At 37.6% G+C, this 24,797-nt stretch overlaps 2 protein-coding genes across 4 annotated transcripts in view; both read left to right on the forward strand.

The window, feature by feature from the left end:
* MYOZ2 (myozenin 2) overlaps positions 1-3,501 on the forward strand; it is a 37,882-nt gene extending 34,381 nt beyond the window's left edge. For both annotated transcript variants that reach the window (XM_026499244.4, XM_048212123.1), the window contains exon 6: positions 3,073-3,501. In XM_026499244.4, coding sequence (XP_026355029.1) covers positions 3,073-3,307 — 235 coding nt within the window. In that variant the 3' untranslated portion in view covers positions 3,308-3,501. The remainder of the gene's footprint in view (positions 1-3,072) is intronic.
* Positions 3,502-17,141: 13,640 nt separating this feature from the next.
* Positions 17,142-24,797, forward strand: part of USP53 (ubiquitin specific peptidase 53) — a 63,139-nt gene continuing 55,483 nt past the window's right edge. Inside the window, exon 1 of one of the 2 annotated variants that reach the window (XM_026499247.4) lies at positions 17,142-17,323. The gene's annotated coding sequence lies outside the window, so the exon portion shown is untranslated. Of the gene's footprint in view, positions 17,477-24,797 lie in introns of both variants that reach the window. The other variant, XM_026499246.4, reaches the window with a different exon arrangement.

The raw sequence follows: 24,797 nt of genomic DNA on the forward strand, positions 1-24,797 counted from the left end.
TACTTCTCGGTAGCTTCACTATCCACATATGATTTATCCACATATCCACGTATCCACATATGAACTCTCCACCCTTTTAAGTCTTTGTCTCATTTTAAGGATCGCTTTCTCAATCCCACCTCAGCCACTCTTGGCTTTTCTTAAAGTTTGTCATTACTGATACCTGTGTTGCCTTCAAAAATCTCAATTTTAAGCACTCCCCCATCACATTGTATCTTTACTTTTCATTTATTCTTTTCTTCAACAATACTTCAGCTGCACATGTCAAAGCCATCCCATATTTCAAAGTCCATCAGTCACTGTCTCCTTACTTAGTCAGACTCCATGGTCTCTTAATATTGTCACACAGATTAAGATATTCAAGATGATCACAGGGTGACTGAGCTACAATGAAAATCAGATCTCTTCCAGGCTTTAAAATAATCTCCATAATATTGGACAGTCCCTATAGTCTTCCCATTGTCCAATGTGTATGAGGATCTTCTAGGTACAATGCATTACACAAGTATATTGTAATGAGTTACAAAGATATATCAGAGAGAATTCCAGTCCTCCTGGAGTACAGTTTGGCAATAATAATAACAATAACAAGGCAGATATATCAATGGATGTAATGGAAGATCAGAGAGTGTCCTCCTGGAGTACAGTTTGGCAATAATAATAATAATAATAATAATAATAATAATAATAACAAGGCAGATATATCAATGGATGTAATGGAAGATAGGAAATGAGGTTACAGGGGAAGTAAAAATAGAGTCCATGGAAACCTAGAGGAGCAAGACCTACTTCTGGCTGTGGGAGATCAAGGAAAGCTTCAAGAAGAAAGCCACATATGCTACTTAAATAACATACTTAGAACTGAAAGAACGTAAAGGTGATTTAGAAGTGCAAATTAGAACTTAACGTTATAACCTAAAGGAGACTTAGAAATGTAGTGTCAGAGTACTCCAACAGAGAAAAAAAGAGTATGACTAAAGGTAGGAGAGTATAAAGGAGAAGAGTAAGCACTGCATTCAATTTGGCTAGAATGAAGGGGGCATAAAAAGAACAGGGCAAACAGACATAATGGGCCTTCCCACTGAGATGTCAAAATTGTTTTCTACTCACACACCAAAACTGTTCCTCTCTGTCTTCCAACAGCCAGTTGCTAAAACTCTAAACGTACAACTATCCTTGATTTCTATATTTCTTTGACAATTTTTATCCATTTATCAGAAAATCCTGTTGACTCTACTCCCAAAACCCATCCTGACACCACTCACTTCTTTCCATCTTCATGGAAAACACCTGAAATCCAAGCCGCCATCATTTCTCACTTGAATTGCCACAGTATCTTCTCTCCTTCCACTCTTGTCCTCTTATAATCTATTCACAGAGCAAAAGCCAGCCAGAGTAATCTTTACAAAAATTTAATCGGATTACACTACTCCCTGCTTAACATTTTACAGTGCCGCCCTTCACACTCGGAATAAAATTCATGTTCCTTACTTGGACAAAGTCCCATACAATCCACCTCTCTGTCCTCTCTTCTCTCTACCAACCTTTACCTACTTGTCTACCAACATAGGCCTTCTTTCTTTTCCTGAACATATCAACAATATCTCTGCCTTAGATTCTTTGCATTACCTACTCCCTATGCCTGAAATACTGATGTGTTTCAGCTGTACTGCCAATGGCTAACTTCTTACCATCATGTGACAGTTTAAAAGTCATCTTTTCAGGGGTGCCTGGGTGGCGCAGTCATTAAGCGTCTGCCTTCGGCTCAGGGAGTGATCCTGGCGTTCTGGCATCGAGCCCCACATCAGGCTCCTCTGCTAGGAGCCTGCTTCTTCCTCTCCCACTCCCCCTGCTTGTGTTCCCTCTCTCGCTGGCTGTCTCTGTCAAATAAATAAATAAAATCTTTAAAAAAAAAAAAGAAAAGTCATCTCTTCAGAGAAGTCTTCTCCGGCTATCTAGTCATTCATTTATGCCCTAGAAAATTATACTTCTTTAATTTTCTGCATAGCTCTCATTACTATCGGAAGTATTGTCTATATGTTTATTTTTTTTATTGTCTGTCTTCTTCATTAGAGCATAAGTGCTTGGGGTGCCTGGGTGGCTCAGTCGGCTAGGCCTCTAGCTGTTGATTTCAGCTCAGGTCATGATCTTAGGGTTGTGAGGTTGAGCCCCATGTCAGTGTGGAGTCTGCTTAAGATTCTCTCCCTCTCCTTCTGCCCTTCCCCCCCGCCACATGCATGCATGCTTTCTCGCTCTTAAAAAAAAAAAAAAAAAGAATATTAAGAGCTCAAACTTTGACTCCATTGTTCACTGTTACATCCCTAACACTTAGAAATGCCTCGTGCTGAATGAATAAATAAATTAATGGCTAAATCAAAGGAAGCTGGAATGTTATTTGGGGCCTTGAATTCCAAGATAAGAAGGTGGACTTTATTCAAAAGAAAAATAGAATTTTGAGGTTACTGAGGTGGAGATAGAAAGATGCAAAAGACACACTTCTTGCCTTCAAAGAGTTTATAATTCACAAATTATACCAAACCATATTATGAAAAAACAAACTCAGACCAAATCATATTATGAAAAAAAAAAGCTAACAAGCCAAAGTACTATATCATAAGCATCAAATGACTGACATAACAATGCATGCTATAGGAATTTGGCTAAAGAACAGTGAGGAGGCTGGGATAATTGAGAGGAAGCTGGAACTTAAAGGCCACAAGACATACACAGGTGGACAGAAGGCAGGGAGGAAATACCTAAGCAGGGGAAGCATTGTTAGCAAAGACACAAAGGCAAGAAATGTTTTCAACGAGCTCAGGGTATAGAATAGATTAGCTTAGTCCCAAACTAAGAGTACCTACAAAGGGACTTTATACCAATGTATTAACAAATATCTGTTTTATCATATCATAGTACTTAATTAAAAATATTTGCCTCAGAGATCGAAAACTGAAAATTGTACTAAGACTATAACAACATACCCATAGAATCACAAATTAAATTGTTTTCTATTTTCTGGCAAATGAATTTGAAAATTAATTAATATATTCTTTTTCTTTTCACTTCCCACAGAGTTGCCACCCCATTTGGAGGTTTTGAAAAAGCATCAAAAATGGTTAAATTCAAGGTTCCAGATTTTGATCTACTACTTCTAACAGATCCCAGATTTATGGCTTTTGCCAATCCTCTTTCTGGCAGACGGTCCTTTAATAGGACTCCAAAGGGATGGATATCTGAGAATGTTCCTATAGTGATAACAACTGAGCCTACAGAGGACACCACTGTACCAGAAACAGAAGACCTATGAAGAGAAAGTTGTATATGCCACAAAACCCTCTAAACATAAATGTTGCTGTTTTATTATTCTACTTACTGGCAAAGCCTCTTACACTCTTCATTAGTAGCAATAATTAATAGCAATTTAGCAATTTTCCTTTTATCACATTTAAATTCAATCTCAGATCAAATGCTAATAAACAATTCAAAATCTTGTTTTAAAAACTTTCAACTCACTTGTCTTTATTCATAATTTTGTTTTCACCTGGTCTAAACAATCCAGCCTTCTCTGATAAAGTCCAGGAAAGTAACTGACAACAAAAGGTTTCAACTTCTTTTCCTTTAATATGAGCTATTTTTGAATAAATTTTTCAAGTAGAATCGAATTAAAGTACAGTGCAAGATATTTAGACTCATTTGGAGTTTTCTTTAAGGGATGAAAGCTATGGAAGCCAATGAACAAACATAATGGATGGAGAAAAGTGTCGTAAAGGGTTCCTTTCTGGTGACCAGGATAAAACAGCATGTCTGGATAAAGCCTTCTCATTAGTCATTCTTAGAATTTCTAAACTGCTTTGTATGTTTTGACCGGCTTTGAATCACTAGGTAACTATTCCCGATGACATTCTCCAAAGTTCAGTTGGGTTACTATATTCATTTAGTATTAAGTCAAGCAGACAGAGAGACAGTGACTCAACGAACATCATACTCATCTTAATGGTCAGGGTGTACTTGGAATTCAAGCTCCATAAATCCCAAAGCTCTGCGTTGATTAGGTTCAACTTTATGTATGCATTTTTAGAGGAGTAAAAACAAATAAAATATATGCTAATATACATATAAATAAAATATATATACATGAAAGAGAGATGTATAATTTGAATTAGCAGCTTTTTTTCCCTGAATCTTTAAATTCTACTTAGTCCTTAAATACTAGAGAGTATATACTACAAAATACATACAAAAACAAGAAATGAAAGAGCACGAAAACATCTGAAAGCAAAGTAGCACACATCAGTCATGAGATATGTGAACATATTGATATACAGGGCTCAAACTAATATATAGCTTTAGATCTGTCTTAAAATATGATAAAGGGAGTAGATAGCATAGAATTATTAAGAAATAAGTATCAATTTTTCCCATTTTAATTCAGTTAAGAGTTCTGTGATAGATATTTATGCCAGAGAACGAATGCCTCAGCCATAGAAAACTATGCACCAGATTAAGTTTAGGAAGGAGAGTAGATAGTAAAGAAAATGCCACATAACAACATATTTACAAAAGAATCTGTGTATGCAGCATTGGAGTTGGTGGTTGTTCTAATCATCCTCTAGTCTTGTAAGCAGAGAAATTTTTTTAAAAATTGCTGCTAAAAAAATGCAATCCCTAGAAAGTAGCAATATCAAAGTATTACATGAATACATTCTGAAATAATAGAGAATTCATATAATTTAAAATCTATCTTTAAGATTACTTAGTTTTACTTAAGTTTTGGTGTTTATCTGTTTTAAAATAATAACATTGGCATCTGTGATAAACTAGACATAAGGCTCCTATCATGCTGTTTTTTCATCCATTTTTAATGCTTTAAAAGATAAAAATTAGTCATATTCTATTACGCATTATGATGAAATAATTTATTTTTAATAGCAGTTTGAAATGAGTTACTATTTCTCATTAAATTGAAATTTTATTGCATGATTTCAATGATCTCCAAACAATTAAACTGTATGCTCAATATCACCATTCTGTCAACCACCAAAAGGGGGCCCAGCAATTAAATATGCTAGGTAAAGAACAATACTCCCCACTCTGCAACTACCATAAAGGAGTATTTAAAAGGGAAAATCTTAAGTTGGTTTATTTTTTTTAAGAATTGGATAGAAAATGATGGAATAACTCTGTTCACTACTGTATTTCTTCCTTTCCTGGAAGTGTGTATTAATTCTAGCCCAGCTGTCTGACACCTTTAGAAATGCCAAAATGTCACATTCTGGTTGCTACACAATCGAGAATTTGAAAGGAATTTTGAATAGGTTTCCATTGACCTGAAAAGCAGCTAAACCTTTCAAAGTCTGAAGAAATATGATAGTCTATTTAGAACAGCAGAAAGACTGTGGCATCTTTTCCAGTCACATTTGTATACATGAGAAATGGAATAATGGAGAAAGAAAATTTAAAAAAAAAAAAAAAACTTTCACTGACGGACTACTAAATGCCAGGCACTGTACTTACTCATGGCATTGAGCCCCCTCAACATATATTTGCCATATTTTATTTGCATAATTATCCTGTGAGGAAGGTATTATAAATAATCTCAATTTTATATAAGAAAATTGAGCCTTAGAGAACTAAGGTGATTTGCTTAATTCTAGCACAAAAGGGGGAGAGCTTGCTAAATCTGGCTCTAAAATATAAGCTCTAGTCATTGTTTATCTTCTCTTTCAGAATAAAATTCAGCCTTAAGCTATTTTTTTTACATTAGACAAAATAATAATAAGTCTTCATTATCTTAATTTGAGGCAAATGCAGCTATAAACAACAATTTCAGAGTCACCCTCAAAGTCATTCAGGCACTCCTGATCAGAGGAGGCTGCGCTGTCAGGCTGTGTTGAACGTGGACTCAACAAAACAAGCAACATGCATGTTTAATTTTGAAATTTTAGCACCACAAAAGCGAACTCAGATTAAATTCGCTCATTTCTGCTCAGCATCGTGCTCCTTTTGATCTATGTATTCTTCCTTTTCTTTCCCCTGTAGAGGAAAAGGAGGAAAGAAGAGGAAAGGAAGGAAAGGAATGCATGACACTAAGAAATCATAAGGTTGAAAGAAGTCGTCTAGTGTGATCATACACCAAAGCCAAGCCATTCCTTTAAAGGAAAATATTTTCTACTTTTCAAAACTTTAGATGGAACTCTCTCAATTTCCATTATACTATTCAACAGACTTCCGGATCATGAAATTTTATCTCCTTTTTTATGTAAGCCAATTTCCTGACGATCAGCTGGCCAATTGTTCTCTGGATAATAACTAGAGCTACATTAATAACTAGAGCTATGGTTAAAAAGACCATTCTTGGCTTTTAACTCTACTGCCTTCAATCATTTCTCAAAGTTAGGGTTTTCCATTTCTTAACACACTATTCAAAGGCACTTGATAATTGAAAATAACTAATTATTGGTCATTACAGAATCAAGGCAAATATAAACAATAATTTTGAGTCTAAGTCACCATTTATTGAATGCATTTAAACTTCTACATTTTCTAAATAGATCCATTTATAAATGTTTTAGCAGCTTGGAAATGGAGGGAGTCAATTATTCTTGCAAAGGCTAATGTAGAGCAAAATGTCCAGTCGTGAGTATGAAAAGAACATCCTGAACTTTCCAACTCAGGGCACAGCTGTACCAGCAGACTTATTAATTCTGGAATTTCCTCACTCTGCTGCTTATGCAAGATAAAACTTACATGACATCATTGCAGTTTCTCAGCCACAACTGCTTTTTATTAAGCTTAGGAAAGTATTGCTTTGAATGCTTCTTTTCTTATGAAAAATACTTTCAACCTCCACATGCTCTATTCTGTAGGAAGAAGGGCAGTTCGCTTTCTATGAAAGGTGGAAGAATGCCAGCTTTTGCCCAAAGCACTTCACCAATATAAAAAAAGAGTCTTTGGAAAATTATAATACTTAAAAAAATTAAACTTTGCAGAACGAAGAAAAAAATAAGTAAAACTGTGTAAAGATTTCCAGGGCTTAAACTGGAGTCATTATTAGATCAAGAACAGGGTGTGTCTCTATTTCAATGCCTTAGCTAGAAGGGCTGGCTTTTAACCCAGGATAGAAACTTTTCCTGCTTTCTCAATATAATGGGATATCAATAGGAAGATTTGGTACACATGGGCAGAAAGGGGGGAAATGCTCATTTTAAGAGGTTAAAGTTCAGATCCAAAAAGAATGTGCTTATTTTTCTGTTCTATGGTATATTTTCAAACACATTTCAGTGACAGCTTAGGCACTGTAGGGAACGGAGATGTTTCAGGAAATAGGACCGGAAAAAGTCAGAAGGAAAAAAGATAAATTCAATGTCATACCCTATTTTAAAACTGCTGATTGAAGAACTAATATAGAAGCTGCAGCACTAGCAAAATAAATATAAATGAAAGGGGCAAAAAAACGAATGCCAAAATGAAGCAGGCTGAAAGGAAATACAGGCTAGCCTGGACAGGAATTAATTGTGCTATTTAGTGCTGTCTGCAGGTTTTTCCTCATACCTTCTGAAGTAGTTCTGATCGTACATGTACACAATCGTCTAATGTGAATTGTCACCCAAACAGATACTCTCAGCACATTTTCTGTATCATCACTTACTTACAGATAACATAAAAGCAGTTGTTTTGAAGGTGCCAGGTAGCTGCTGATCTACCAGAAATCAGCAACGTCATCTCATGCAATTCACTTCACTCTGTAAGTCAGTTTTCTCTAATTCTTTATGTGGCTCAAGTGCTACCTCTGCCTGAGACCTTCCCTGACCACCCTTATTTCAGAGCAAATATTTCTAATACCTTATTGTGCTTTAAAAAAAAAAAAGATTTTATTTATTTATTTGAGAGAGAGAGAGAGAGAGCACTCACACATTAGCGGGAGTGAGGGGGAGGATCCCAAGCAGATGCGGACTTGATCTCATGACCCTGAGATCATGACCTGCACCAAAATCAAGAGTCGGACACTTCACCGACTGAGCCACTCAGGTATCCCGTTATTGTGCTTTTTTAAAATAGCACTTATTACTCCCGAACATAGTGTCTTAGTCTGGGTCCTCTGAGAAGCAGATGTCAAGATGGGGTTAAATCTAAAAAAATTGTATTAGGAAAAATGCTCTCAAAAGTGAAAGGGGGGGCACCTGGGTGGCTCAGTCGTTAAGTGTCTGCCTTCGCCTCAGGGTGTGATCCCGGCGTTATGGGATCAAGCCCCGCATCACGCTCCTCTGCTAGGAGCCTGCTTCCCACTTCCACTCCCCCTGCTTGTGTTCCCTCTCTCGCTGGCTGTCTCTCCCTCTGTGAAACAAATAAATAAAATCTTTAAATTAAAAAAAAAAAAAAAGGTGAAAAGGGGGAAGGAGTCTAGAGGGTGGGAAGAGCCAAGAGATTCCAAATGAAAGTGTGCTGACTTGTTCCACACTGCCACGCAGCTGAGGGAGGATGCAGCATAGCTGTTGGAGGACCCTTGAGCCAAAGTCACCTGCAGGAGAAACCCTGTGCTTCCCTGAAATGGTTCTGCCTTAGTGTCCTTGTCACAGTCAGTCATTGGCTAGGAGCAGACTGTGGAAGGCAGCCTAGGCCCAAATGAAGTGATGAGGGTCACCGTGCACTAGAACTGGGGTCCTCGGTCAATCATGTTGTTGGAAATCTGCAAGGAGCCTTCTTATGACCCACCAAATTAATATACCTATTTGTTCCTTCCTTGTTCATCTTGTCCACCAGAATGAATGTTCTCTCAGGGCAGAAATGTGGCCTTTTTTATTAATTGCTCTATCCTCCATGCCTGGTAGATAGTAAAGAACAATAAAAATTTGTTAAATGAATAAATGTATCTGGATTAAGGGGATAATATTTGTAGCTACCTTAAAAATAAATGCATTAAAAGGTATACTACCCCATACACAGTAAGTCTTCAACAAATGTTAGCTATTTTTATGAATATAATAAAAAATTATCAACATCATGCAGTAAGAAACCAAAGGCATTTAGAACTAAGCTAGATTAGAGGTTACATTGAAAATTCTTTGGGATAAATATACTTGGCTCTGACTTGGAACTAATATATGTTGGAGTAAGGAATTTATTAAATATAGACATAGAAACTTCAGTGTTTCACTGAAGTGGTCTGACTACCTTTTTAGGATAAGCATTTGCATTAGCTCTGTTCTCCAGACTCAAAATTGCAGTTAAGATAGCCTTTTTAGGATTTTGATAGAATAGTCTTACTTCCTGTGAGCTTTCCCATATTTTGTATGTCATTTAGGAATTTTTTTTCATAGTACTTGGGCTCTATCTAAGGTCACACCCGGAATGAGAGCCAGCTTGGAACCCATAGTCAGGAAAGAGCCACATGGCCCATGGCTCACCAGGACTCACGTTCTCCCAGCCCAACCTGTGCCAACATAAGCCAAGGGGCCTGCATAACTAAGGGTGTGGGACTTAGAGGTTTTCAGAGATCACCTACAGGTTTTTAGAGCCCCCATAAAATGAGCTCCCAAACCAGCCACTTCTAGAAACTCAGACACCAGGTGAGTGAGTCAGGTGGACTCTGGTCTCCTTTTGTTTCAATCTGAGCTTGCTCCAAATCCTCTCCAGGGCCATTCTCCCCATGAAGAAGGTGATCGCAAAATTAGGCCATGCCAGTCTCTGTTATAAAACATGTGCTTCTGAAAATTTTTACTTAAAAATTCCTTGTAAAAGTCAGCCATTTCTTTCGCATTCAATGTCGCTTTTTGACCTCATTCCGCTTCGGTTCCCAGGCCTTTAGCTTTTAGTCTTGAGTGAATAAATTCTTTTTTCTTATGAAAAGTCAAATTCTGTTTTGTACAGAACTGTTGGTTACATCCTTCTGGTTTTTGTCTTAATTCTCTTAGCTTTTGTTCCAATGGTGATTCCATTTTCAGGGATGTCAGAGTGAACAAATCAAAGGTTTGCATTTTTATCTGGGATTCCTATCCAATCATGGCACGATGTTCTTGGCAGAATCTTGAGATCCTGCTGCGCACCGTGCTTGCACTCGGAGGTGGGGGTGGGGGTAAGCTGACAGCTGGGACCAGTGAAGTTGCTGAAGAAAGGAGGGAGAAAAGTCCTCTTGGGGCAGCAAGGCTGCCATACCCCATGCAGCCTGTCACTTAAGAGTTTTTAAAAATCAATATGGTGGATACTTTCCTTGATCAGTGTACCCTACCTCTTCAGAAAACACATCACCCAATCAGAACAGAGTTCCCATGGAACTGATGGCTACATAAACCTTTCCTTCTTTTTTTTTTTTCCTTCAGCTAAAAAGATTTTTCATTTAAATTCCTGTTTGGAATGTTATAAATCACAGAACATATTGCCCCTGGGGCACCTGGCTGGTTCAGCAACTCTTGATCTTGGGGTTGTGAGTTTGAGCCCCAAATTGCTGTAGGGATTACTTAAAAATAAAATTTAAAAAAAAGCCATACTGCCCCTAGATTCTAATGTTTTGGCACAATTATCTCTAGAGGATGGTGAATACAAACAACCATTCCCATTCCCTTTCAAGGGCAGGAGCAGGGTAGGGGGTTGAGGGGGTCCTGCCTTGCTTAAAGAAAGTGGGCATCTGGAGTTCATAACCAGGGGAAGGGGCTGATTCCTCTATGAGCTGATGCTAAAATAATGAAAAATTCACCTAAATACAATTTACCTGTAACAACCTTTTCTTCTTTTCCAACTTACCTTGTAAAAAAGAAGAAACAAAGAACAAGTTATGATTTTGCCAAATGTGATCCACTAGGACTATGTTAATAGCATAATAAAACACTCTTTGGTTTAAACAAACAGCCATCAAGGACTCAAAGAACTTTAGATACTATCTTGAAATATTCGAAATCAATTCCCTCATTTACAGAATGGAAATTTAGAGAAGTTAAGAAACTAGCCCAATCTCACACTGCATATCTAAAATTAGGACCCAAGAATTCTGCTTCTGATCTCACGTGCTTTCCACTATCTTATTCTCTCTCTCTCCTATCTCAGCTGAGAACATAGTCATCCACATAGACATAAGCTGCACATCTTCTGGTGGCATACTGTAAATGATTTCATATTTATCTATATGGATATAGCCTTACATAATTTGTACATCTCATTTATTAACCATAGAGGATTAAAACTGTGAACTGTGAATGTTAGTAAAAATGTGGAGCCAAAGAGTAACGGCCTTTTTAAATGTTAGGAAGTTTTTAATCAGTGAAAAATTGTTAATGTGATAATATCAAAGCAAAATGAATATTTTTTTCTAACTGGAAGGGAGCAAATTTCCACACTATATTGAAGGGGGACCTGCTCCTTCTATTAAAAATCTTTTGCTCACATCTTTCAAACTGTAGTTTTGTTCTGTTAGGGAGTCTAGAAATCAATTTAATTGGTTATGATCAGAAGATTTTCAAATGAAATAGAAAAGAATAAAATATCAGAGTGCATCACTCACAGTAATAATGGTTTAAGAAATTACTGATTTTGTTTTATACATGTCCATGTGAACTAGATCATAGTGTAAAATATACTGCTTTCTCTAGGTTGCAGTCTACAATGTTTGAAAGCTGCTCTTCTACCTACTGCTAGCTGCTGTTTGAAATTGAAATTCAGCAGTTTTTGGCAACTGAAATGGCTTTTCTTCATCACATTAAAACTATTATAACTAATTCCATAAAGAGAGTTATTCAGAATAAAAAGAATTTGAAACAGTAACAGGACAAAACTTGTAGAAAACAATTTAATCAGAAAACTTTGATTTTAAAATGTACAAAGTCTAGGGCGCCTGGTTGGTTCCGTCTGTAGAGCGGTTGAGCATCTGACCTCGGCTTAGGTCATGATCCCAGGGTCCTGGGATTGAGACCTGAGTCTGGCTCCACACTCAGTGGGGAGTCTGCTTCTCTCTCTCCCTCTGCCTCTCCCCCTGCTCATGCTCTCTCTGTCTCTCAAATAAATAAATAAAAACTTAAAAGAAAAATAAAATGTACAAAGTCTTTAACACACATTCCCGGGATATTATTTGCCAAGAGTTAGATTGTTTGTTTTCCCCCAGCACAATTTCAGTTTTAAGGCTTGTTTTACAGATCAGAGAATGAAAGACTCAAGAACACTAATAGTTCAGAATTAGAAATAAATTCAGTCCTTTAGAATTTCTGCTTTATATACACCTATAATTCTTTGAAGTATTTCTATCACACCTATAATTCTTTGAAGTATTTCTATACCAACAACTGTCTTACTCTATTAAAAAGTGTTGTATTTCCCTTTTTCCTTTTGACTGTGAAGTGAATTTCAATAAGGAAGTTCAACTTGAAAACACTGGTGCCCTGAATATTTTTGTCATCTTTACAAAGAAAAGTGCTCTCCAGGGCAACTTCCTTTTGGGCTCAGTGCTTCAGCCAATATGCTATGAGCAAAAGATATGGTGTTATTCTACTCTTGTATTTCTTAAAGAACTACTTTAAAAACAAGTCAGCCTAAGATGTAAAGTCTTGTGTGTGTGTGTGTGTGTGTGTGTGTGTGTGTGTGCATGGCTTAGATTTGTTAGGTTCCCAGGGGTGAGAAAACAAGTTTGGTAAATTTCCAAACATCTTAGTATTTTTCATAAAGTCGAAGTCCTACAATAGATATCACAATTCAGAAAAAGAAAGTCTTGTGAAATGGTCTCAACTTCCTTATGTTCCCTTTTCCTTGTCTTTCCAGAGGGTATAAAGATGCCAAGTATGTTTATCACTAATACTTGAATATAGAAGAAATTCATTGTACTTTAAGATACAAAAAAGTACAATCTCCTATGAAACCTCAGAATATTTCAGGGAAAATATTTCATACAGGCCAATTCCAAGTGTTTCAGAGCTGGGTTTCAGTTCTGGTTCTACTTAGTGTCCAGCATGAGCTTGGCTAACTTTACTTCCCTGAACTTATGCTTTCTCATCCATACAATGAGACTTTAACGAACTAATCTCTAAGATCCTTTCCATCTCTAAGATTCTAAAGACTCTTACATGTAAAACATGTTATAAAACTTTTATAAAAAAATTAAAGAGAAAGAATATTTACGCACAAACCCTAATCGGGCTAATTGAAAAAAAAATGTTTTTATTTTTCACTGACACATTTTTTCAGAAGTTGACAGCAAAAGTGCATCCTGAGCTCAGTTTCATGGATGGTATATAAAATCTGTTACTGCATTTTCCAGGGACATGGTGATGAGTCCATTGCCGGTGAACATAGATAAGAGCCTCCTTAGATGAAAGCCCACATGGGGAAAAACCATTTTAGATGATGACAGAAAAATGTTTTCCTGTTACCAATAACTTAAATATCATATCCACTTTTGATTTTAGATCAGAGCCAAACATGTTTAAGCTATAGATTCATGCACATTTTTGTTCTTTTCTCTCATTCTTTACATTCTACTTGTATTTTAATTTCTCATAGCTCTGATTTGTCTTATTTATATTTCATCACTACTTTATGCAATATGTTTGAATGCATTGCATTATTATTGTTCTTTAGAATTCACTTTAAATATTTAAATATTACGAATGAATGGATTGATTAATAAGCTTAATATTACTAGGCCTTCAAAAAAATTGTTGAGAGAAAACTGAGTATTTTTAACTTGAAAAAAAAGTATTTTCACAGTTAAACAGTATCTTATGGAAAAGTGAATATAGATTTCTGTTGCTACAAAGGACAGAAATAAGACCAGTATGTGGAAATTACCAATAGATTTCAATTCATTGTGATGAAAATTTCTTAAGTTAGTCTTAAAAAGGAATAGGCTGTCTCACAAAGCATCGAGTTTTCTATCATGTCACTATATTTGAACAGAACTTGGACAACCATTGATGGGGATGATCCTTCAGTGAGTGGGAGGCTGGGCCAGATGTAATCTAAAGCCTCCCACATCTTTGAGATTATAATCAAATACATAGTACAGAAAGAAAAACAATGTATAGATTCTTATAGCATCACATTATCATTGATGACAACAGTACTGGTAATCATAATAATAGCACTAATGGCTGTAATATACAGTATAGGACTTCACTTGCTTTTATCTAGGGCAGTATCAAAAGACATCATATGTAAGTATTATTTCTCATCACAGTTTTACAGATAAGAAAATTAGAATGTTTCAAAGTGAAATAACATACAAGGGTAATGAAATTGCCTAAGCTGACAATAACTCAGCAAAAATTAAGGAGGCTACTGGCTAACCACTAGCTATGGTTAACTAACAAATGTTGACTCTGGCATAGCAGAGGCTAAGGTTTGGGATGTATGGTTAGTAAAGTTTTGACTAAGAGCTGGCCAAGGTGCTAAGGATATTGAATTTGACCTTCTGATGCTTAACAAAATGTCATGCTGCAGAGCTCTGAGGCATCTGGTAAGCACTCAACTCCTGAATTTCCTATTTTATAAGAGGATAGAGGACTTTCAGGAACTCTCTTCTCTCTCCCACTTCCTCCCGTATCTACATTATTCTTTCAGACCAGCTACTCTAAATAGGCAACATGCATCACCACAAGCAGCTCTGAGCTCCCATCTTTACAGCTTTGCAACCAGAGAAAAGATCCAATTTGAAATTGCTGTGAAAGGATGCTGATGAGCCTGAATCACCCATACACCAATCGCTGGGCCAGTAAAGGGTGAAATACCCCACTTGGAGTTATGCCCACCCTGTGGTTTAGCTGTTATTAAAACCTGTGTATATGTTATTATTAAAAGCAGGAAAGACATTCCTAGCCACCATGTTTTCTGGGTGGGATATGTAGTGCAAGGTTAATTTTCCTTTTTCCCATCTGTTTGCTTCAGACTGCCTTTTTGATGCTTAACCTGTGACTTACTACAAGCCTATAATTTAAAACTCAGTACTTAGAAGTGCCAAGAACTGGTAGAAAGTTTGAACTTAGAGGATTAAAAAAGTGTTTTTCAGTGTTTAGTCAAATTCTCAAGAAGGGTGAACTAAAGGGCATTCTTCTGTAATCTTTAAATGAGGAGAGGAGATAGAATGAGTGTTTATTATCCACAGTTTAAATTATTTTTCAAGAGTGGAGAAGGGATTGACTTGTCAGTTACATTTGCAAATAAATAATTACAGTACAATATAATTGTTAAAATAGAAATAAGTCCAAAAAGGGTGAAGGAAAGGCAAGTCTGTCTTGGAAAATTATGAAAGGTTCCATAAAGGAAGTAAGTTTTCAATTTCAATTTCAACTCAACTGAGACCGAAAGGATCCTGAAAGAACGTGGTAGGATCCACAGAAAATCAAGGAGTTCAGTATGGCTACAGTGGAGTAAACAGGCAAGAATGGCAGATGATGTTAACGGTCTGAAGCAAGATCATGAAACGTCCTACTGGTGATGGGAAGCCCCTGAAATCTTTGCAGAGGAATATCATGATCATATTTTCACGTTAGAAAAATTATTAATAGAATGTAGGTTGGAGTGGAGTGGGAAATAACAAGAGGCTATTGCAATTGTCCAAGGGAGATGATTCAGGAGAGGTGTTAATTACTTGATGGACCAAGACAGTGAGAGTGAAGATTGAAGAGTGGATTTGAGGGATAATTAAGGAGATAAGAGTCCATAGAATTTGATAGTAGGATAGAGGAAGTGAGGGAAATGTAATATAGGGGTACTCCTGTTTTTCTGTCTTGGGTAACTGGGTGCCATTACCTGAAATAGGGAATGAAAATGGGGTAGTTTCCAGATGGGTGGGGAGAGTCATGGTATCAGGAATAGGGAATGCTAAAGATACCAACATCAATTCAGAACCTATTTAAGGTATTTGTGTGATATTCAAATGAAGATGTTGTTGCTTAAAAGTCTAATCTGAAGATATACATCTGGGAGTCCTCGGTGCACTGGGACACCTGGTAGCTAAGTCCACGATGGAAAAGAGATTGTTCAAGGATACAAGAGGAATAAGGTCAGACAACAAAAGAAAATGGAGAGCTTGGGAACACAGAGGGCCTTAAGAAAAATATTTAAACTGTATCAGAGATGTAGCTGCAGAACCAAGAAACAGTGGTATTAGGGAAACCAAAAGGAAAGTTAATAGTGTTATAATTTTTTAATGCAGTTTTTTCTCCTCCTCCTCCTCCAAAAGTTTTAAATTTCTTGAAGACAGGAACTATGTCTTAACTTTCACTGTATTTCCTTTAGTGCTTAATTCAGTGAAAGGATTATAGTAAATGCTAAATAAATTCACATTCATTCAGTCTCAAGCAAAATGCACCTATACCAATGTAAAATGTTTCTTCATTCTAATTCTTCAAATAAACGTTTAGTTACCTAGGACTTTACCTAAATCAGTTTTATAACCTGTATGTTCTACCTGCATCAGCTTTGAAATGAGTTTCAAAATTTCATTTATTACTTATTGAGAGGGATTTTTGATACTAAAGATGGCAGTGGTTTTTTTTAAAACTTCTTAAAAACAACAACAACAATAATATATTACAGAACAAAGTTTAGCCCAATTCCGAAGCAATAGCTTGTAACTTAAAACTTGTTCTAAAGCAGAGTAAGGAGACAGCCAAATTTTTCTTACCACAATTAACTATTAACCGAGTCAACGCTATTAAAGCTTTCATTTTATTAATAGTCACGAACAACCACTTGGGGAATATACATTCACGCCAATGGAAGCCATTTAAGTGTAAACAAATCATAATGATTCACAGAAAGCTAAAAGGAATTGCATATCCACATGCGGTTTTGAAGTCAGGCAGTACAGACTGTTTTCTCTCAGGTAACAATACTTAACCAGTCCTTCGCGGGTCCGCTTTCCTGAGCTTAGAAAATACCGAATATATGGACCAAGAGCACGGAATAGTCACCCGCACTTGAGAACTATCCCCTCCTTCCTTCTACGCCACACAAGCCAACCTGCACGCACCTTTTCCAGGAGTTAAACCCTAACGCTCCGCTCCTGCCTTAAGGGGATATGGTCAAGCTCCTGCTCTCGCGGGATCTCGCGCCTTGGAGTAAGTCAACTGGATCGCGCGCCCAATCGAACCCCCGCGGGAATACAGTTCTCCAGGTCCGGAAAGCCGGGAAATCGCGTGCGGGGCGGGGTTAGCTCGATGAGCGTGAAGGCGGGGCCTTTCCCGAGGAGGCGGGGCGGGCGGAGAGTGGGGCGGGTCTCCCGGGACCTGTTGATCGCAGGTGTCACTGGCCTGACTGGCCCTTGGGTGTTGGGGTGTGTGCGCATGCTCCGCGAGCAGGGTCGAGCTCTGGGCGGCGAGAGCAGACGCCTCTGCTTCAGTTCCCGGTGAGCCTCGGCTACGGTGGCAGCTGTTAGTGTCAGACGGGTGTTGGCGTGAGGCGGAGCTGGGCCAGTGGGTGGTAGTCCTGTGGAAGTGGAAGGCCCATATTTCTTTACCTGGACCGCACTCTCCCTCTCGTTTGGAGGGCAGAGCTCAAGGTAAGTCTCGGAAACTAGTCCCTGTAGAGATCCAACGACCTGCGACCCCCGCCCCGGGCCTGAGCCGGAGACCCCCGTTCCAACGCCAGACCTTGTTTCTCCCCTAGCAGCCCTGCGACATCCTTCGCCCCCGCTCCGCGGACTCTTTCCCGGGGTTCAGGCACCCGAGGTCACGCAGCCTTCCCGCCTCCTCCCCGCCCGGTCCCGGCCCTGGAGGAGATGCGTCTGGCCAGGCGGGAGGCGCGCGGGAGGCAGGAGGAGGTGCTGTATTTACTGGGTCGTGGTTGTTCATTGCTGCTGTGTTTGAGGGCGGACACGAGGCAGAACCTGGAATCCAGCTGGGTCGCTGGGATTATGAATATTACGCTTCCTTGGCCCCTCACTTGCGGAGCAGCCACTGCCTCGCCCGAGCAGCAGCTTTTTAAAGGGTTCCGGATGGTTATGTTGCGCTCCTTGGAGCAGGGAGATGACTGGATTCGTGAGAATCTTTGGGTTGGTGATTTCTGGGTGGTAGTAGTAATTTATAAAGTTAATGTTTAGCTTCTAAACGGCGACTTATAGGGCGTTTATCAAACTACTTTTAAACATTGTCGGAGAACAGGAAGTACTTGTACAGGTGTACTAGGGAGGCTTTCTAAAGCCTGCAATCTGAGCGTGTTCTGAGGTTTTGTTATCCTGCTACAGGGTTTTCTGTATCAGTGCAAAGTCTGATTAATGCTTGCAAAATGTACTGCAAGGCTTTATTAGACAGCAGAGTATGCCAAAATGTTTCCTTATCTGGAAAAATATATGTATTTTTGCAAGGGATTTTCAAGGCTGTTTGTGAGGGATTTTTAAACTTAGGAAGTTCTTTGTGATTAGGATCTGATTCATTTTTAATTCTGTTCTCTAAAGAAAAGCATTGCTAATTCTCAGTGTTTGAAAGGAGTAGCAAGTGCTAACACAAAATTCTGATTGAATGTACTTTTGGCTAAATTGATACTTGTTTGTTAGTTTAATTTTCTATTTTCAGTTTTCTGATTATGGCCTAGGCAAAGCTCCTTCAACCTGTGAAAGAGAAATTAAAAAAAAAAAACACCAAAAACTTATTTTGCAAAAGCAATTTAGGATTTACCTACCATTGTCATAAGAATTCCAAATAGACACACTCACTGTAGATAAGAGTTAATTATGGAAAAAAATAGAGTTTTTGTTTTTGTTTTACATTTTAGAGGCTCTTAAAATGAGCTTTTTGGACAATTTGCCCAGGTTCATGATTAGTGGTGATAAACCGTGAAAGTGATTTATTTAAATTTGTTCATAAATTAAACTCATTGGTAGTTAATGTGTATTTTTAACTACAGTGTAAAAATAAGTGACCAAGAACAGACCTTTTTTTCCTCTGTTAATTTAAAAACTTTTTATAAATGCATAGTGTTCATGGAACTTAGCACTAATAGTCACTCCATTAATTATTTTCTCTAGAAGATACAAGTAGTTTTTTAAAAGATAGCTATTTTAATGTCAGAAGGGATACCCTTTTCCACCTAGCTTGTTCTTTTCCTTAAAAAAGAAAATCTCTTTTCAAAAACTCTTATATTTTAGTATGTACTGTGATTCAAGGTCTTTTATATTATTTAATGTCAGATGTTTCTTTTAAACTGTGGTGTCAAGAAATATAATTTTGGAATTATGGTTTAGAAGCTTCTTTTAGCAAAACAGAGTTTAAAAAATGAAAATTTTGATTTATTTTAAGGTGATATACACATTAAAAAGTCAAAATCAGGGTTATTTTTCCTGTTGAAACTTTTGGAATTCACTCACCTACCATGCTAGGGAGGATGTTGCTTTACCTTACAATTTTTCAAAAGTATGTTTGGAATCTATAAAGTGGTAGATTAAGCTATCCTACGAAGACGTTTACTTATTACAATACTTAGTAGATCTTGTTATTTGACAGCTTTAACTATAAGGTGTTTCTTAATTATAGACCCCAAAGACAACCTACAGCAAGGTCGTTTATGTAGTGCATCTGAAAGTATTTTGAATACAGAGTGTGCTAAGTATGCTAGGGCCCAAAAAATTGTCAGTCTAGCCTACTGGTTCTCATGAGCTCCTCGATTAAGGGAAGAAGTGTACTAATTTATGTCATCTTTGGAAAACTAGATAGAGATTTGTGATGATACAAATGTAGCATTAGTATATTATTATTAATTTTGTACAGATGTAATATAATGATTTTAGAAAATTCTGCATTAACAAAAGTTGCACATAGTACGAACAAGAAATGGATGCATGGGGCGCCTGGGTGGCGCAGTCGTTAAGCGTCTGCCTTCGGCTCAGGGCATGATCCCGGCGTTCTGGGATCGAGCCCCACATCAGGCTCCTCTGCTAGGAGCCTGCTTCTTTCTCTCCCACTCCCCCTGCTTGTGTTCCCTCTCTCGCTGGCTGTCTCTCTGTCAAATTAATAAATAAAATCTTTAAAAAAAGAAAAGAGAAATGGATGCATCCTGTTCTACCACAGATACAATCTTCAAAGGTTATTTAAACTTTAAATAACTTCATATAATATCCTAATCTTGGCAAGTTATTATGAGTTTCTTTTAAGATGTTGGGAATATTATATTTTTATATCTATGTATTTATCTATCTGTAGACTAGGTAAGAAGTATCTAGTCTTCATTTTCCAAGTTAACCCATATCCTCTATCAGGAGTTCTTAAAGTAGGGTCCATGATTAGAACTGTGGTCTATGGTTAGAACTGAATTATAATATAATTGGTTTTCTTTGTGATCTTATGAATTTTTTCTTTCTTTCAATCTTATGAAATTTATTTTATGCATTTACAAACATCATTCCAAGGAGCCCATAGGCCTCATTAGGCCACCAAAAGTGTCTCTGACATTCACAAAAATGCTACAAACCATTGCATCTGGTTGAAGAATTTTTGTTTTAGATAAGTCGCTTCAGAAAAGTTGCTGCATATATTCATATTTGTAATTCATCAGAAATAAAATATTATGCAATGTAAACCATATTTCAGTATCTTAGCTGTCATTTCAGTTATCTGAGCTGTCATGGTATTTTTGAATCAGTTTGGCATTTTTGAATACATTTTGTAAATGTAACTTCTATTTACTTCTATTTTGTAAATATTGACCTGCAAAAAGCAGTTTGAAGAAATATTGTTCCTTTGGAATTTGGAAACTTTTTTACTTTGTGATTTTCTGATTCAGCAAATTTATTCAATGAACATTTATTGATCTATTGTTATGCTAGACACCAGAGATTAAAAAATTAATAAGACAACATTAAAGTAGTCAAAAATTTGAGTTCTTCCTTTTCACAGCCTTATCTCTGGCTGTTCCCAATCCTCCCCCAACTGAACTGTGTTTCCAAAGATAAAGTAGTCTTTTTTTCTTATACCCTTGCCTTTGCAAGATGCTGCTTCTCTTCCCATTCCCCTTTCAACTTCCCAGTCATCCATACCACACCTGTGAAGTATTTTCTAATCCATCAAAAGTAGATTATCACTTCATTTTTGTGTTACTACTGTACTTCGATCTATATCGTACAAAGATCTGTACTGTGTTCCTGTAGAGGGAAGACAGAATAAGGGTATCTGGAAATGGTGGTATATGTACTGTCATCTTAAGTATAAGGAGAGTACCATATGGACAGCACAAAAAATGGTAGGCAGGCAGAGGAGCTTTCTAGGAGACCCAGAGACAGGATGAGAGTAATGTCCAGGTATGTTTTGGGTACTCCAGTGATTTTTTATGGCTGGGTAGATCATGTTATTTATGAAAAAAAAATTGTCATTAAGGAAGTTTGTAGTTATTTTCCTGAAAAATGGTACATAAGTTGAATTTTTCTAAATTTAATCTCTGTTGTTTACATTGTTATTTCAGAGTTGCTTTCCATTGATTTCTGATGCACTGCTTTCTACTGTTTTACCTCAGTTTCTCCTTCTCTAGTCCAAAAGTTTGTAAATGAATGCTTGAAATAATACTGTGATGAATCCACTTGTAAAGTGAAGCATTCCCAAACATTTTCTTATAAATTAGAATTTTTCATGTTTAATTTTCTTAAATTAGGATATCTCTGAAAATGAAATCACTTATATTCTACTAAGAATGACTTATTAACAGATATTACAGTTTAGAAATTGATACTTTATCGTGCAATATATCTGATCTAACTAAGGCTATAGTCAAGATTGATAAATCAGTTTAAGGAAATGGAGAAAGATAGCAAAATGAGATATAAAATATCATGATACAGCTTTTCCTTTCTGTTCAGATGTTTATATTATTAAAAATAATTTTACTTCAAAGATAGTGTTGTTGCTATCATTATAATTAGCTTACATTTACTGAATGCCTACTATATTTTGGGCATATATTAGGTATTTTATACATGGTTTATGGTACTTATAACTATGACCTTTTATGTAATTATGATTATAGATTATGTAACTGATATGATTTTAATGATTGAATAGTTGAGTAATGTTCTGTGCCACTGGAAACTTTATCAGAGGTGGAAGAAATAATTGGGCACATGAGGTCAGTATCAGACCACAGATTCCATCCTTGTCAAGAACCTATCAGGGCATTCTTTGTCCACCAGACACTTTATGCCTTGGCATCTTCGAAACTTCTTAGCCTGCATAATAAACTCTTGCCCCTCTCATGGTGGCCTTCCCTGTTTTTAGGCAAGCAGGCTATTTGAACCCTAAAAGATTTTTCCTTCTATATAGTATGCTGTACAGGCCTGAAATAATCCTACCTCCTTAACCTAGCTGCCAGATGGTGGGAAATTGTCCTGAACTCTGATTGCCTAGGTCATCTTTGTTAGGAACACTAATTTGTTCATTAAGGTTTCACTTCACTTCCTGAACTTCCTTCAGTAAGTATTTAATGAGTACTTAACCGTGTATTGGGTACTGGTTTACATGTCTGGGATTCACTTTACATTCTAAGATGATTGTGAGGAGAAACAATAATAATCCTAATAAGTCAATTATATAGCATATAAGATGGTGATGAATGCCAAGTAGAAAAGAAAAGGTAGAGCATGGTAAGGGGGATTGGGAGTGTGGGGTGGAGGTTGTGATGGATTGCAAATTTAAATCAGTATAGGCCTCATTTAGAAGGTGATTTTTGAAGAAAGCAGTCATGAAGGGAGCCAGGGAGACGCCATGTGTGCATCAAGGGGAGGTATATTCCAGGCAGAAGAATAGCCAGAGTAGGGACTTTAAAGCAGGTGTTTGCATAGTGTATTCAGAAATAAGAAGGAGGCTGATACAATGGCAATAGAGAAAATAAAGGGAAAGTAGTTAGAGATGAAGATGAGGGGATGGGCAGGTGTGACACAGTAAGAAATTTATATTTGGACTCTGGCCCCATTTCTTGACATACAGCTCCTAAAACCCTTGGAGCATCTCTGAAAGTGATTTTTTTTTTTTGCATGCTAATGAGATGACTGCTGTTGGGGGTTCCTGGATGGGGGCTGGTTGCCAGGGGAACCAACTGTGATTAGAGGAATTGAACTTTCAGCTTGCCCACCTTCCTCCACATCCTGGGAGGAGAGTGTGGTGAAGGTTGAGCTAATCACTAATGGCCAGTGATTTAATCAGTTTTGCCTATGTAATGAAGCCTCCATAAAAAATCCTAACTGGGTGCTCCTGGTCTGTTTAGTGTCTGCCTTCTGGCCCAAGTCATGACCCCAGGGTCCTGGGATTGAGCCCCATGCCAGGCTCCTTGCTCAGCAGGAAGCCTGCTTCTCCCTCTCCCTCTGTCTGCCTATCCCCTTGCTTGTGCGCACTCTCTCTCTCCCTCTCTGTCAAATAAATAAATACAATCTTTAAAAAAAAGTCCTAACTGAAGGCATTTGGAAAGCTTTTGGGTTGGTGTACACGTGGAGATGCTGAGAGGGTAATATGTCTAGAGAGGGCATGGACACTCCATGTCCCCTCCCACATTCTTTGCCCTACGCATCTCTTCCATCTGGCTGTTTCTGAGTATATTTTTATAATAAACCCAAAGTCTAGTCAGCAAGCTGAGTTCTGTGAGCCATGCTATCAAATTAATCAAATTAATCATCCATGGAAAAGGTTGTGGCAACCCCCAAATTATAGGCGATTGACCAGAAGTACAAGTGACAACGTGGGACGTGTGGGACATGCGATCAGTGTCTGAAGTGGGAGGGATGGTCTTGTGGGACTGAGCCCTTGACTTGGGATCTAACACTAACTTCAGGTAGATAGTGTCAAAATGGAGTGAAATTGTAGGACACCCTCTTGGTGTCCACTGAGAATTGGAGAATGGCTTGTGGAAAAACACATCTGGTCTCAAGTGCTGTCAGAAGAAGATGGTTTTTACTTTAGCAGGTAGTACAGGGCCTTGCAGGCCATTATAAAGACTTTTTGGGTTTTAATCTGAATGTAATAAAGACCCATTGAAAGGTTATAAGTATTGGGGCGCCTGGGTGGCGCAGTTGTTTAGCGTCTGCCTTCAGCTCAGGGAGTGATCCCGGCGTTCAGGGATTGAGCCCCACATCAGGCTCCTCCGCTAGGAGCCTGCTTCTTCCTCTCCCACTCCCCCTGCTTGTGTTCCCTCTCTCACTCGCTGTCTCTCTCTGTCAAATAAATAAATCAAATCTTTTTAAAAGAAAGAAAGAGAAAGGAAAGAAAGAAAGAAAGAAAGAAAGAAAGAAAGAAAGAAAGAAAGAAAGAAGAAAGGTTATAAGGAGAGGGATGACATTATGAATTTATTTTAGAAGTATCTTTTTGTCTATTCTTGAGGTTAGATTTTGAAGGGTAAGGGCAGAAGCTAGGAGACAATTAAGAGGCTATTCTAGCAATCCAGGCAAGATTTGAAGATGGGTAAGACAAGAATAGTAGAAGTGGAGGTGGTGAGAATTGGTCACATTCTAACAGAGATATGTGAGAAAGAAGAGTGAAAGATCATTCCAAGATATTTTTTCTGAGCTACTGGAAAGAAAAAGTTACCATCAACTGAGATGGGGAAGGAAGGTATAGATAAAGCAAGAGTTCAGTTTTGGGCTTTGTCAAGACAAAGAAAAGTTAGGTTATGCCTGCTTTGGTGTAATTCTCTTCTGGAGATGATATCCTAAAGGAGATTGCTATAATCCATTGTCTTTAATGTTCATATTCTATATTCTGGATACACATGAACTCATGTCTTTCTCTAGTTAGCTACCAGTGGGAACTAGGAAGTAGGTAAAAGCCATAAGAGGTAAACATAGTTCTTTTTTGGACAAAAAGAAATAGAGCAAAAAAGTGCAGAACATTGAAAATTACTTAAAATTTGCTGGT

Source organism: Ursus arctos, unplaced genomic scaffold (genome assembly GCF_023065955.2).
Source record: "Ursus arctos isolate Adak ecotype North America unplaced genomic scaffold, UrsArc2.0 scaffold_11, whole genome shotgun sequence".
In the NCBI taxonomy this organism is placed as follows: domain Eukaryota; kingdom Metazoa; phylum Chordata; class Mammalia; order Carnivora; family Ursidae; genus Ursus; species Ursus arctos.